The sequence below is a fragment of the Pleuronectes platessa genome, chromosome 3 (assembly GCF_947347685.1).
Source record: "Pleuronectes platessa chromosome 3, fPlePla1.1, whole genome shotgun sequence".
NCBI lineage: Eukaryota > Metazoa > Chordata > Actinopteri > Pleuronectiformes > Pleuronectidae > Pleuronectes > Pleuronectes platessa.
This window is the reverse complement of record NC_070628.1, coordinates 14975689-14991373: the sequence shown is the minus strand read 5'-3', so window position 1 is coordinate 14991373 and position 15685 is coordinate 14975689. Positions and strand designations below refer to the sequence as shown.

Here is a 15685-nt window from a genome sequence, read left to right as displayed (position 1 = left end):
TGATCAGCGGGGGAAGCAAATGGAGTGCGTTTTGTTTTTTTGTTAAGTGACCATATTTTCTCTGGGCAGACAGAAAAGAACAATGTGCGTGTTCTGAGAGTTACTGAGGCACAATAACAGGTCCTCAGAGTATATGCACACACTGCTGGTGAAGATAAAAAAAGACACAGGCGGTTAAAAAATTTAGCATGAACACTTTTTTGTTGGGGTGTTCCAGAGCCGTTCTCATGAGATGTTGTCAAAGCAGCTTCATCCTATTTGGGATGGACGGTTAGTTAGCATGATAATGGGAAAGAAAGAAAGACAGACAGCCAGAAAGAGAGATGGAAAGAAAGAAAGAAAGAAAGAAAGAACGAGAGAGAGAGAAAAAGAAAGTAAGAAAGAGAAAAAAGAAAGAAAGAGAGAAAGAAAGAAAGAAAGAACAAGAGAAAGAAAGAAAGAAGGAAAGAAAGAAAGAAAGAAAGAACGAGAGAGAAAAAGAAAGAAAGAAAGAAAGAAAGAGATGATAACACAGAAAAACAAATTTCCATGGTGGACCAACTAAGACCAACTAACTTGACAAACGGCGATAGCCGCGGTACACTGATACACGGTAGGCTGAAAAGGGAAACAACAGCAGCGTTAAACCTGTTTATAGAAACACAACTAATACTTCACACATCCAGCCACATAGTGTATTAGTGTGTCACTGTGTATACGAGTGTCCAGTCTACCTGGAGTCTGGAAGTTTATCCTGCGGAGCTCCACAGGATCAGTGGGGTGGTGAGACGACATGGCTTTGCTGCAGGGGAAACTTCCCTTCCTGCCTTCGGCCTCGGCTCGTTTCCTGGAACACCACATCAGCAGAGTTAATGCACATGCACCTCAACCGGATTAATCAACCTTTTACTGCATGGAAAAAATTTACAGATGAGATTTGTAAACAAGCATTTGCATTTATCCAATAACCCAATAAATCTCTTTATGTCAGACGCTCACCTCAACACTGTTAATGTTATCGGCTTCACACTCGGCATGTGTGTTGTTAAGGGCCCGAGGTGCAGTGTTGAATTCGGTGATATCTGAACACTTGATACTTTCAATCATTCAATATGAATAAAGTTTGAATAAACAGGAGACCAGCTCGCTGTAGCAGCAGCGGCTGGGACACATCAACCTAAGTGTTGATCACGACAACAACAACAACAATAGATTTTCCATTTCTGGGTTCTGCCAACTGAGTCGAGCTTCACCAAACTTTGTGCAGCAGCGTGGGAGCAGCTTCAGGGCTCTGTGTATTGAGTGCAGGAGCAGGTCTTTACCTGTTGTGGCTCAAATACTGCAGGTCACTGCAACCAGCTTCACCACAGGCCACACAAACAGCCCACTCTGAACAGGCACTGCACTAGTTGTAATTAACTGTCCACATAATATGAATGCTAAACGTAAAACAGTCACTTTAATATTTACAGGGAGAGCTGTGATTCTGAGGAAATTGCTTTAGTGTTGCACCTCTCTCTGTGTTAATGGCCGACCCCTTGTCTGACGGGGGTGCCTATCTGTTTGTGTTTAAAGTCTCCTCTGGAGTTAAACGTGACATTAAAAGCAATCAAAGTGAAAAACCTCCTCCAGCGCAGTGGGCACTGTTTATTACCCTGAATATTTACAATGTGCCTGCATCAATTATCCAGTGCACTGGCTAAATCGTCTACACCTTCCAGTGCCCATTTATCCAATACACTCTATGCTACTACGCAGTCATTAAAGAAACATCACGGTAATCCTTACTCTATTGGGATCTATTACACAAAGTATTATTTGCAAAGGATTTTCAAGAAAATGCCCCTGTAGGGCAGAGAAAACGTTAATAAGTAGTGTTTGTTTACCTGTCAGGTTGGCTGGATCCAAACAGGGACCGGGGCGGATAAGAGAACAGACAGGGATGAATAACATTAGTGTCCAATCAAAACACACCAGGGGGCTGAAACAAAGCTGAAGCCATCAGTCCTTCTATACTTCTCATTAAAAATAATCACTTCTTTATTCCGTATGTTAAATATATAAAACAGAACCTCCTGAGCCGTGCATAGAAATCAAAAATGAGAAAATAACTGAATCCCCACACAAACACACATTACCGCCCAGTACACCCTCACTGTGACATCCACTCCATAACAACACGCTGCAGACTTATCACAAAGTGCAACTCAGCTACAAGTGAGACATTAATGGCTGCGCGCCACCAGAGGTTACACCGGGGCTCGTGAACTTGAGACTATTAGCATCAAGGTTGACAGTTTTGCTACGCCACATCAGCCACAGCAATTATTCATGTGCATTAACGAAGCTGATTATCATGATGATCGTTATCATGAATAATGCTGATGGGTGATAATGGCGTCTTCCGCTGTCAGCCCCGTTCGCTCCCTGTGTATAGATTTAAAAGCGAGCTGCACAAGAAAACTTCTAAAAAAGTCTACATTCGGCCATGATGAGTCACAGATTGGGAGGTTAAATGCCCTTTTGTGTCAGTGCCGAGGAGCAGTAAATATACTTTAATGTTAAGTGTATGTTCCATAAATAATGGAGACGCATCATTCTGTCTTGGTTATTCCTGTGTCATTGACAAAAAGTTTGGGATTTAAAGGGTAATTCAGATATTTTTCAACCTGGGCCCTTTGTTTATAAACGTGTGTAAACCAATGGTGCTAAGAAAGAATAGGTTCAGTAGGTTACCTCCACCGGCGGCTATACAGGAGTCTATATCCTGATCGTTTTTGTTTCTCTTCACTGAAGGACGCAGCAAAGGACCAACTGAGAGTTTGACTTTGTTCATACCTCTTGAAGAGGAGAATGGCGATGACAATGCAGACGATGAAGATGACAGCCAGCACAGGCCCCACCACCCACAGCAGACCCTCCTCTTCATCAACTATTGGCTTTGGGTCCACATCCAGTGAGGTGACGGGGTCAGAATAAGGGCTAGTGGCAAACATGGTCTGCAGGAAGACATGGTTTCCAAATATAAATTTGACAGAAGTGCATTTAGATGGATGACATGTGCTTGTGTGTGTGTGTGTGTGGGGGGGGGGGGGGGTTGTTTTTACTCACATTCTCCGAGAGGTCGAGCAGTGCGAGCACAAAGAACACATACTCCTGTCCGTTCTGCAGCGGGCGGTTGCGGAAGTCGCCATAGTTTCGTGCATCACCCAGTGTGAACTCCAGGGGGAGGGTCTTAAAGTGGGCGGTGACATAGGCCCTGGGATCTGATTGGCCCGCCTGTCTGCGGATGCGAAGGGCGTGACTGATACTCGTCCTGTTGATCTCCTTTAGTAGCTGAGTGGAGAGAAATTGAAAAGTTGACGATGAAGCAGAAAGGTGATTGGCTACTAGAAGTCATCAGAATCATTTTGATTAGTCCTTTTTTCTGCAGTTGTAATATTTTCATTTTTATTCCTTAGCTTATGGGCGTTATGGAGCGGAATTATCTGAGCGCAAATTTAATCAGCAACCAAATTGCTGCTTAAGAAAAAGGCAGGAAGTGGAATTAGATGGGAAATTAAATTAGTGTTTTGAACAGACAATGCTTGGCCAGTCACCATCAGCAAAAAGACTATTTAGATTATTTTGTTTAACCAAGCTGTGTTATAGGACTATGCCTCTACATTTCCTTATCCCATTTAATTCTGATCATCCCTATTTCCCTAAACATCACCATTACCATTACATGACCATTATTTATCTGTTTATTGGTGTCAGACTCCTGCATGTCTTACCTCATCCATGTTCATCTGATCAGGCTCCTCCCAGGGATTCAGGAACTTCCCTCTCTGCTTCTTCAGGGGCAACACCACAACGTAGTAACCCCTGAAACACAGCATGCATGCTCTGACTTCAGACTCAAAGAAATAAACCATCATCTTGTCATCTCTTCAAAGTTTAGGCTCCTGGAAAACACCAATGCTCCGACATTCGTAGAAACAGTTAGGTAGAGCAGGTTCTCAAAGAATCGTAGTGTCGTGTGGTGCAGTGACTACTGTTAGGAGGCTAGGCAGGCTTTATCACTGTGGCACATTCAAAAAGGTTTAATGGTTTTCTGCACCCATAACCCGGAAGGAGTAACAAAACAGATATTTGTGGCCTACATAAGTAATTACCAACACAGGCTGAATATTAAATGTCGCACCTACAGCTGGTTTAATCTCCGGCTACAGTCCATATGTCCACATGTCTCTGACTAGCTCTTATTTCCTGAAAGTTAGATCTTAAGATTGATACTGATCTTATATCTGTACGGTTAATGTGAATACACCCCCAGCAGCCTCTTACCTTAGCATTTATAGCCTACTACAAACAGAGGGGAACACTATAAAGGCTTTATCTCTTTTATTTAGGTTGCTTTATTTAGTTGTTTAATCACTGACCTTGAAGGCAGATTTGGTTACCTTCAGGCAGAGCTTGCTGTTTCGAGTGCCAGGCTAAGTTAACAGGCTGCTGGCAGATGCTTCATATTTCCGTACAGACACGAGAGTGGAATCAATCTCCTCATAAGTCAAACGCTGTGGTTGGTTTTGGAACACGGAGCCATGTCTGAAGCTGTGTGTGTGAAACATGGACACTAATATCACTGGAGTTTTCAGTTGCAGTCAGGGCACAGACACCAAAATCCACCATCCACCTCCCAGGATGACTCACTCCAGTGCTCCATGTTGACACTAATGCGTTCACTGAGCTGCTACAGTAGAGAGTATTTTCCTTTAGATCCAATGTGAGAAAATGTGGACTTGTATCAAACAAAACAAACCTATATTTACTTGAATCTGTCAATTTTGACTTAAGCTGCTTTCAGAAATTACTCAGACATATTCCACACAAAGAAGTCGCAGACAAAGTTGTCAACTTGGAAAGTGAGAGTTTTTTTGACGATAGAAGCCGATGCTGCTGTCGAACTGCTGTACACGAAAAAACGTGTGATCTTCGTGGTTGACTTTAGACCTCATGTCCCACCTCCTGCTAACTCTACCAGGGCGCCCCCCCTTGCCTGTGAATGAACTATGAATATTCTGCTCCATATGTGAAAGGCAAACTCTGGAAAAACACCGGTTGCAATTTTCTGGACATTTTCCGGAGTTCAGATCTGAAAATAGCTTAAGAGAAGAGAGATATGTATTTTCAAAACAACTTTAAAAACATATAGTGTGTGTTACTGTATGGGGACAAAGTCACCTAAGCAGTATAAATACAGAAAATGAAAGAGCACATCTCTGAGGCGACGGACACAAACTACAGGACAGTGGCCGTGAGTCGAATGCTGAGTGATTCTGAAGGACCACTTCCTCTCGGAGTCAATATTTGTTCTCGGTTATAAAAAGCAGATAAGATTATCAGCTCTCATTCGGCCGAGAGTGGGAGTTCTCAGACTTAATTGCTTTGCTGCCAACTCAGATGAATCACTCCTGATGGACCGATACAGCAAATGAAGAGCCTCATTCGTAGCAACTAGTGACATTACATCAAAGGGTACAGAACAATTTGACGACAACACACAAGGCGCCTATTCATCAAATGAAACATGCATTTTCACTAACATCCATCACACTTGTCTGCCGTCCCTACCTGACTTTAGCCGTGGTCTGCACGGTGGGTAGCTGCACAGTCACCATGCCGTCAGCGTTGGTCTTCCCCACCACGGTGGGCTTGGTCTTGAGGATGTCGGGGGCCGTGGTGGCGGTGACGCGGTGCTGCAGGCCCCCGGCGCTGTTGGCCCGGTTGGTGAGCAGAAAGGAGTACAGAGTGTTGGGCTCCAGGCCAGTGATCAGCTTCTGAGTCTGTTTTCCATCCACTTCAACCGACTGGCCCTTTCCGTACAGGATCTGTCCACAGAGAAGACCAGACATTTATGTGATTAACGAACATTGTCCTTTGCTTTACTTCCCCCTGTTTTTATATATTTATATATTGGCTTTTACTTTAGAATGAAGCCTCCCCAACAGTAAAAAGCCTTACAGCAGTTGAAAGAGCATAATCCTTTCATGTCTCTGCAGGCTTTACCATAGACTCGATTTAATGTTATGTGCTAGTAGTCACTACTGTGTCGGGGGATGGGTTAAGATGAAGTCTCCATTCAGAGGATATTAAAAAAACAATCTTAACATGACTACTAGTGACTTTGCGATCTTCTCCCTCCCATATGGTAAAATACTGAGATGTTTCCATTAAACATCAAGTGTACGTTGGACCAAATATCGTCCCGTGGAGAGCTCTACATTGCAATAAACTCCTATGCTCAAGTGAGGACACGGGTTTCGTCGAGTAAATCCTTTTATTCACCAACATTGAATTTCTTTTTTTTCATCAGCTCTATTAAACACGTTGAAGTGCAGAATGGACTTACAGTGAAGGGCTGTGCAGGGTTCTTGTCTCGGATCTCCCAGGAGAGAAGGACAGAGTTCTTCATGGCTGCTTTCACTCTGAAGTTGGTTGCAAAAACTAAGGTACAACAAAAATAGAAGAAAGAAACAAAGATTATAATTTCACAGTCTCATTTAATCTCTGTGCTGAAACACAGCTGCCTTACCTGTGTACCATTCTCTAGTGCCAGTCTCAAGTTAGCTATCTGTTCTCACACAGTGAGTCTGACTGGACAGGGACTCTAAAACCCAAGACTCTTACCTTGATTGGGGAAAATGACGTTGGGATTAAGACTACAGTGACAAGACAACGAAAAAGGACACTTAAGATGTTGCCGTCAGGCGTTGTGTGTCTGAGTGTGAGTGAAAATGGGACGATATGTGCACAGTTGTGCGGTTTAGGGAAGCATGTCTTGGATCCTGAGCAATGAAGATGGGTGGTTAGCAGCATGAGTGTGAGTCCTACCTTGGTCCAGCCGCTGCGTCCTAAACTGGACACCAGGGCTGTACGGCCCAGGGCCGACAGCTGTGAATGCGCACGCCCTGACTTCATACACAGTATCGGCACTCAGAGCCTCCAACAACACACTCGACCCCGGAGCGGGCACCATAACTTCAGAGGCGTTCCCTCGACTGTTTATATCTTTATACAGCACCGAGTACTGCGTGATTTTCCCGTTTTGCTCAATGAGAGGGACTGGTTTCCATGTCAGTCTGAGAGAGGTGGCAAAGGCCTCATCAGAGTTTATATTTTCTGGGTATCCACTTGGGGCGTCCTCTGGGGTAGTCACCTCCTTTACCGCCTCCTCCCCGTAGCCCATTTTGTTTCGGACAGAAAGTTTGAACACATAGTTTGCTCCCTTGTGGATGTCGTGGGCCGTGTAGTGGTTCTCCTTGGTGGGAAACTCCACCACCGTGAAGGGGAGGACGTCTATGCGGCCAAAGGTGAGGCGGTACCCGAGGAGCGGGGTGGGTGGGTTCGGGGGAGCGTGCCACTGAAGGAGAGCGGTACCTGAATTGGTGGCACTCACCAACAGTTTGGGCTTCTCAGGCACTGGAGAGGGAAACAGAGGGTCAGGGCAGAGACAATAATGAAGACGAGTTAATTAGGGAATCATTTCAAAGCACTTTATTCATAACCTGAAGCAAAACTGCAAAAATGTGGTTAATAAGTGGATTTTATGACCAGAACCAGGTTTGATAGAGTGAGAAATAAACCAATTCAGTGATTTCATGGCCTTTAATGATTACCTCACCGAGGAGGTTATGTTTGTATCTGCTTTGGTGTGTTTGTCTGTTAGTTAGCACGATTACACAAAAATGACTGGACAGATTAAATAGTGACGTGTGTTTGCTTGTGTTGCTCTATGCTTTTGGTGCAAGACTTTGTGTGGAAACACTTACGTGGCATGGCAGTGCAGACGGTAACAGGTTTGCTGCGAGCACCATCGCCCTTGGCAGTGTAAGCCCCCACTGATACTGAGTAGCCAGTGTCTGCCTGCAGGTCTCCAAGAGCGACACTCTGCAGGACAACAAAACGCAATCAGCTGCACCGTCACTGACACAGGTCCCTTGCTGGTCTGTGTGCCTTGTTTTTCAGTCAGGTCTTTTTTCTTAGGACTCGTACTGAATTTTAAAATTATTTGTCTTTGGTTCATTGCTCACCTAGCAGCCGCTTTGGGGAAATTTACAAGAGATTTGGCTTCATCTCAGAATTCAAAACAACCCTTAAATAATCTCAACAAAATATAGGCCATCACTCCCCCCACAAACTGAAATTTAACTAAATACACACTGAAAACTAATTTACATTATCAATATCCACGAATTGCTCATATCTTTAGTACTTTCCCAGGGTCCTTCATTCAAAAAAATTTAAAATAAGGGACCCCTGCTGGGTCTTCTGATTTTAAGCCCTCGCTCCGGTCCTGGGAGAGCTACGGTCTCTTAAGTGTTACTCATTTACTCTTTATGCTTTGTTATTAGTAAATGATAGCTTAAAGGTTTTACTCACATATTCAGTTGAGTCATCGTATTCCCACTGAACGGTGGTGCAGCACAGAGACAAGACAAAAAAGCAGAGAAACACAAAAATCTTAATATTTGGGATAAAATCTAAATCTTAATTTCTCTTTTTTCTGTAGTCGCATGCACTGAGTTTAACAGCCGCAGAACATAGACCAGGTTGAACTGATCAGCTGTATTGTGCAGGTAGCCTATGAATAGATATTGTTCATTATTATCTATCCTGGACAGATATATAATAACGACAGCTGCCATGTTACGGCCAGAACAGCATTGGGTGTGAGGCTACAGCCAACAGCCAAAACTGAACTATAAAAAAATTATTACGTTAAATAGATAATACCGGTTATTGAGCTTGTGTTGATGAGCTGCTCTGTTTAATATTCTAATAGTCCTTAGTTTTAATATATTTACTCAATCCAATCAATCAATTTAACAATTTAAATGATCCTTCTAACTCAAAGAGTGAGAGAGTAAAATCTGGCAATATGCTTATCTTATCTATAGGAAAAACCAGACAGGGCCACATGCTGGCTCTCTCATCTGAAAGATATATTTATGTAAGCCCATGTGTTGGCAGCAAACTCACACCTTTGCTTTGGTTAAACTACAGTTAACAATAAACAATAAGGTACAATCAAATATGCCTCGAGTATTACTAGACCTTTAATTAGAGAGTGTATATGTTAGTGTTACCTGGGAGTCCTCCATGAGGATGTCCTTGATGAGGGGCTGTCCCTGAGGCTCGCCGTAGTTCATCCTCACAAAGTGGACTTGGTAGCCTCTGATCTGACCGTGCTGCCGCTCGGGGGCCGGTGCTCGCCATTTCACCCTAATGGCCGAGGCGTTCACAGTCTCTGCCTCAACCCCTCGTGGAGGACCACTTGGAACTAAAAATGCATTTTGGGGATAGAGGTCAAGGGTCACAGATGATGGGAACTCAATCCTCTAATGTAAAGGCCTTTTTTTCCCCTTATCAAAAATAGATTGGTGTAGGGGCCGATATAAAAAAATACTCAAAAGCGGGGGAAATTTTAAAAATACAACCCTCCAAAAAGACTAAAACTTGATGTCTCGGTAAAAAAGTCAAAATAGTAGACAAAAAAAAAAATGAGAGTGCTTGAGGAAAAACATGGAGGAAAAAAGCAGTGGAGGATAAGAAGCAAATGTAGAGAAAGATAAGAATGGCAGATAGAAAAGGATTTGTTGCCAGGGGCAGATTAACAGTGGCAGGCAGTCAGAGAGAAAATACTGTTATCAACACAAAAGACAAAAAAAAGAAACTCTCTCTTGTGCTGCCAAGAACCACACTTCTCATAAAAATTTAAAATAAATACTGAAAGGACATCATACTTCAGCCACCTCTAGGTATCTAACCGACCAACGTATGGGCACTCTTAGGGAGTTGGAGTCAGAAAAATTCTTAGTGGAGAGCTTGCGATAAAGGGATATTAACCATGAATATATATATATATATATTTATATATAAAAATCACTGATAATCTCAAAAATAACTGTCGGCACAATAAAATACACTGATTAAAAGTAAGCAAGGATATAGTCAAATAGTTGTTGGGGAACTGGAAGGGCGGAGAGTCAGTGAGAAAAGCCAAGGTGAGGAAAGGCCAAGGTACAACCACAGCCAAAGGGTTTGCTGAGGTTTTTGTGTTAGTGGGGAATATTGTTATGGTAAGACGGGGGAAATCCCAACCACCACTTTTCCCAAAGATTGTAGGGGAGAGGGTCAAGTTTGGGAGAAAAGAGGCAGATGAAAAAGAGGATAACAATGGTTGCTGGAGAAAAAAGGGTTGCGAGAGAAAGCAGCGGTGGAGGAGTGGAGCAGGAGGAGGTTTTCCAGTTGTTTCTGCTGGATATGAAGGAAGAAGGAGAGGTTTCCCAAAACTGGAGGGGTCTGACAATGCATCATCCGCTTAGACTGCAGCTCAAGAATAGACATAATGCTTTAACTGGCGGGTGGAGGCAGGCTGGGGTTAGTTTGAGCTCATTACTGCTTTGTTAGTGACCACTGTTAGTGGGGCGGACCATCGTAACACAGGCATGGGGGTTTGTCATGGAACATACCATCCTCCTCGGTGCGGATAAGCAGCTGTAAACTTTCCGGTCCGTCCCCGGCTTCCGTCTGTGCTCGTATGGTAACGCCGTACTCGGTCCATTTCCCCAGGTTTTCCAGGAGATAGGGGGAACTTTCCGGAGGGATTCCGTCAACCCTTTTGGACGTTTTGTTGCCCTCCGTGGTCGAGTGCTGGATGGAGTATCCGGTAATTATCCCGTTCTGAAACTCCAGGGGAGGCGGAGCCCAACTTACCAGGATGCTGGTAGAGCTGGGAGTGGTGCACGTGATGTCCTGGGGAGGTGCCGATGGAACTGATCGGCCAGTTTCAAGGAAGCACAGCAGTGGAAGGGGGATTGTTTTCGGGTGGATGTTATTTTGGTTGTGTGTGTGTGTGTGCGTGTCGTTATCGGTGGGTGGAGAAGTGAGGGAGTGAGGTTTGCCGTGGAGGAATGGGGATGAAATTGAGCGGACGAGAGACAGAGAACAAAAGACAAAGAAACATAAAATGAAAACAAAACACTGGAGAACTGAAGACACGCACGAAAAAAATGACCCTGCGACTTGAAGGCAAGATGGCCGAACAAAGATACTTAATGATGGGCGCCAACTGCTGCTCTGGTTGATTAATGAAAACGAATGAATGGCTTAAAGAGAGGCGGTACAACAACACTGACTAACCTTTAACACACAGACATACCTGCACATAACTTACTTGTCCTTACAGCCTACCCAAGCCTCAGAGCTTGATCCTCAACCGCTCGCTTACCTTGTTCTGACTGAATCTCTCACAGACCTCAGGTTGATAACCAGCAAATCAAGTTTAGCTCTTGGCCATAATAGGTTTGCTTTGTAAAGCATTTGCTGAAACATTCTCAGTGTAATCTGGTGTCAGTTATTTGCCGGTATCAAATCTGAGGTCAGTTAAAGTCTGGATTCATTATGGCCCCTTTTGTGACAATGCAAAAAAACTTTTGTATTTTTCTCCGTCAGTTGTCATTTTCGCATTGTCACAATTGAAACCAGTCTGTCTCAGACTCACACACACACACACTCGCACTCAGCACCATGTGCAGTTCGACCTACGCGTCTGCGGGGTGTCCATGGACACTTCGTTGGTATACGCCCCGATCCCGTGCTTGCTCTTGGCGGCCAGCTGGAAGGTGTAGGTGGAGAAAGGCTTCAGGTTCTTCAGCAGGTGGGAGGTGGTCGGCTCAAAGCTCATTTTCTTCTGAGGGACAACAGGGAGAAGTCGGTGTGTGAGAAGAACCAAAAGAAAAAGTTTGCATCACCTACATGATGTTTAAAAAGCAGCGTTGACTTTTCAGTTCACTTTTGATATCAACATTAATTCATTAATTCATTTCGGATGCGCGACCATCCGTCCAGTCTCACATCTGTCCTTTTAATCTGTTATCATCCATCTGACCAAACAGGAATTTATTAGCCCAGCCAAACAGTCCTCCCAGCCACCAATCAAAAGTGATAAATGATGTCCCACGCTTTACTCTTACCTCCTCTGAGTCGTCGGCTCGTCTGTAGACAAGTTCGTACCCTGTGATCTGGTTGTCAGGGCCACCTTGGGGCGGGGCCACCCAGGACAACAGGATACTGGTCTCAGACTTGGCCTCACCCTTAAATTCTGAAGGTTGGGATGGAACTGTGGAGTTGTATAGGGAGAAAAAATTAGTAAAGACGTCATATATGTATTTTCTGTCTTTTACTCTTGCTCGATGCTTGCAGGAGGATGAGTCCAAACACTTTCTCCTACCTCCAGTCTTGGCTATAATCTGCAGATCCTGGGAGAGGGGTCCGTCTCCCACGGAGGTGAAGGCCAGTACTCTGATGTAATACGTCTTGTTGGGGGTCAAACCCTGGATGGTGATGAAGTTGGCGCTGCGCACCATCTGTTTCTCCCACTGCTCAAACACAGACATGAATGTAGGTCAACACATAGATGCACTCGGTTGGAACCAAAGCAATCAGAAGTAACAACAAAACAAGTGAAAGCAACCACACACAGAAACACACCTGGTTGACTGACAGCGTGTTGTCCGAGGTGTAGTACACTCGGTAACCGACCACCTGTCCGTTAGGTTCCTCTGGTTCGTCCCAGTGGATGATCGCTGTGGTTGTGCTCAGCATACGGCCCCGGACCTTCAGGGCAAACAGGGAGAACTTCAGAAACCCTCTGATGATATGCTGGCATACAGTATTCTTATTGGAGGAAGTTTTTATGGAAATAAGTTTTTGAGAACCCAAAGCAACTGGAGGCTACAGTTAGAAAATGACATGCTGAAACCAGGATTTATGTAACACGCTGCACTATCACTCAAAATAATAGGCAGCTAATTATATTGTACTGCAGCCGAGCTTGAGGTGAAGTTCTCCCATTTGAAAACAATTATAGCAGATTGATACAAGCGCTGAACAACAAAGGCAACTTGTTTCCGAACTGCATTCTATGAAAACCACATTTTAATACTGTGCTAGGAAAACCTCATTTTTGTGAATTTAAAGCATCATCATCCAAACCTGTCGGGGGGGCGAGGAGGGGGCCTGCTCGGCCGTGCGAGCCTCCACCGCGTCGCTGGAGGGGCCTTGGCCAATGGTGTTAACGGCTGCCACGCGAAAGTCATAGTGGGAGTAAGGGCTGAGGCCGCCCACGCTGTAGCGTGTCGTGGCAATGCCATCAATCTCTTTGTAGGGGTCCTCGGAGCCTTTGGCACGGTGCTGAAGGGGAAGAAGAGAGAGAGAAAGAACATGTGTATTTAAAACTGAATTAGAAATCTTTGTAACTCTACATAGAGCTCTATCTACATGCATAAACAATACAGTGATACACCAATACACTCAAATACACAATGCTCTAAGTTACAAACCAGTATTCAAGCAAAACTACACATATTTAAGGTAAAAACCCGTTTTTTTGTGAATGATATATTCACTCTTTGCTGTTTAAACATTTAATTTTTCATTTTTACATCTCAATTCATTACTCCTTGTGGGCAAATACACCAAAATTGCATTTGAGCAATTTGGTCAATATTATTTCTATCAGGAAAAACAAGAGGCTCTTTTCTTTTACAGTTTGACCTAATGATTTAAGTTGTTAATAAGTATTTCGTGTTCTAGTTTAGTTTTAGCACTTTAAAGTTTAGTGTTCCAAAAACCTGGGTTCACGTGCCCTAATGCTGTGTGGCAGCTGGTGAACACAGTGGCCCTGTGAGCTGCAATTTAAGAAACCAAATAAACAACACATGCAAAAGGAGAAACAACTTCATCAATTTGACAACACATGTGCGACAAATAACAAACACACTGTACATACTGACCAATGTTCTAAATACTCACAACACAACCAAATACTTACAACACAAGGGAATCTTTCACAGTATTTCACAGTGTTGTGAGTATTTGGTTTTGTTGATTCTTTTCAGTTGTATTGTGAATATTTCCTTGAATTGAGTGGATTTGGTTGAGTGTGAGAATTTGTTTGTGTTGTTAGTATTAAGTTGTATTGTTAGTATTTCATTATGTTGAGTGTATTTGGTTGTGTTGTTAGTAGTAAATTGTATTGTACGTATTTGGTTGTGTTGTTCGTATTCAGTTGTATTGTAAGTTTTTCGTTGTGGGTATTTGGTTGTGTTGTTAATATTAACATGTATTGTACGTATTTCGTTGAGTCAAGGCTTTTTGGTTGTATTGTGAGTATTTCGTTGAGGTGAGAGTATTTGGCTGTTTTGGGAGTATTTGGTATTGTTATTAGTTTTCAGTTGTGTTGCGAGTATTTGGTTGTGTTATGAGTACTTACAGGGTGTTTTCTGTTTACCGTGCATGTGTTGTCAAATTGCAAAAAGATATTTCCTCATTTGCATGTGTTCTGTCTATTTGTGTGTGTTTTAAGTTGCACCTGTATGATGTAGTAGGAGACGGGCTCAGCGTTGCCAGAATCCCAGGTGAGTGTGATGCTGGTTGCAGTTCTCTCCGTCACCACCGCGATGCCGGGAGCCTTCGGCAGCGCTGAGACGGAGACAGGGAGAAAGATAAAAATGTCACACACTATCCCTTTATATCCCTAACTCGCACTAATTGAAAAAGATGGACAAAAAAAAAACTAAATGATGAACTCAGAATCAGAATGATGCCATGACCGTAATCTCTGTGCAACAGTTAAATCCCTTGAAAAACAATTAGCTACTAAATTAGCTCGACCGCCGGACAAAACGAAATCCTGTCACTTCAAAGGGAGTTTGAACTCGCTTTACATTTAATCCAAATTAAAAACCGTGTAAACTGACAATCTGAATCCTGGCATAGTGATAACATCAAAATGGGTCATACCATAGAAAACAAGTTAGAGAGAAAGAGCCGTTTACTGCAGGCATTAAATATAAAAAGTGGAGATAGAAGCCTGCTTTCCTATTGAATTAAATATTAAACTTTCCCCTAAAAATAACAACAAAAAACAAAACATCTTTCCCTTTCTTACATTCCAAGAAAGTTTGAAGTTTTTCTCCTTCATTCTAAAATATTGTAACAAAGAGAATTTAACTTTTTTCATCTTCTGAGTAGGCTATATATTATTTACTCACTTTATTATTCACATATTCAAAATATGTTTAATTAGAGCAGTCATGAAAGGGAATTACTTCACTTACTCGTCATACTTTTCTTTTTGTCTTTTGTCGTAACCCTTAAAAATACTTTGAATAAAGTTTCAACCAAAAGCCTCACTTGACCTGAGACCAAGTCATGCCATCCCCACCCACTTGCCCATTGACCCACCTTTCACAGTAATCTGCGCCACCACCTCAATCACGCCAAGCGTCGACATGGCGACACACGTGTAGTTGTTGGACTGGCGTATGTCCGTCAGCTCCAGAACGTTGCGGCCGATGGGCATGTCGTCCTCGGGAGTCAGGTCTTCGGCTCCCAGCATCCACTTCACGTAGGGCATGGGGGAGCCCACTGCCACGCAGGTGATGTTGATGTTCCCCCCTGGCATGATCTCGCTGTCTGCCGGCAGGATTGAGAAGCGAGGGGGGACGCGACGCACTGAGCAGAGGGAGAGGCACGATTAGAAATTCATGATGCCGCTCGGTAAGTGCAGCAGAATGCATGGCGATCAGAGTCTATGTGCTGCTGCAGGATGATTATTATTTGTTTTTTCATCGTGTCTGAGATGAAGTTTTACTGC

At 43.5% G+C, this 15685-nt stretch overlaps 1 protein-coding gene across 1 annotated transcript in view; it reads right to left on the bottom strand.

Annotated features, from left to right (window-relative positions):
• ptprdb (protein tyrosine phosphatase receptor type Db) overlaps positions 1-15685 on the bottom strand; it is an 88610-nt gene that overhangs the window by 19839 nt on the left and 53086 nt on the right. The window contains exons 10-28 of the mRNA XM_053419413.1: positions 15274-15543; positions 14399-14508; positions 13021-13218; positions 12517-12642; positions 12257-12404; positions 12000-12145; positions 11572-11716; positions 10497-10799; positions 9111-9304; positions 8404-8430; positions 7794-7911; positions 6856-7443; positions 6374-6468; positions 5596-5852; positions 3756-3846; positions 3091-3315; positions 2818-2978; positions 1866-1877; positions 714-826 (exon numbers count right to left, since the gene is read on the bottom strand). Of these exons, the coding sequence (XP_053275388.1) occupies positions 714-826; positions 1866-1877; positions 2818-2978; positions 3091-3315; positions 3756-3846; positions 5596-5852; positions 6374-6468; positions 6856-7443; positions 7794-7911; positions 8404-8430; positions 9111-9304; positions 10497-10799; positions 11572-11716; positions 12000-12145; positions 12257-12404; positions 12517-12642; positions 13021-13218; positions 14399-14508; positions 15274-15543 (3327 nt within the window). The remainder of the gene's footprint in view (positions 1-713; positions 827-1865; positions 1878-2817; positions 2979-3090; positions 3316-3755; positions 3847-5595; positions 5853-6373; positions 6469-6855; positions 7444-7793; positions 7912-8403; positions 8431-9110; positions 9305-10496; positions 10800-11571; positions 11717-11999; positions 12146-12256; positions 12405-12516; positions 12643-13020; positions 13219-14398; positions 14509-15273; positions 15544-15685) is intronic.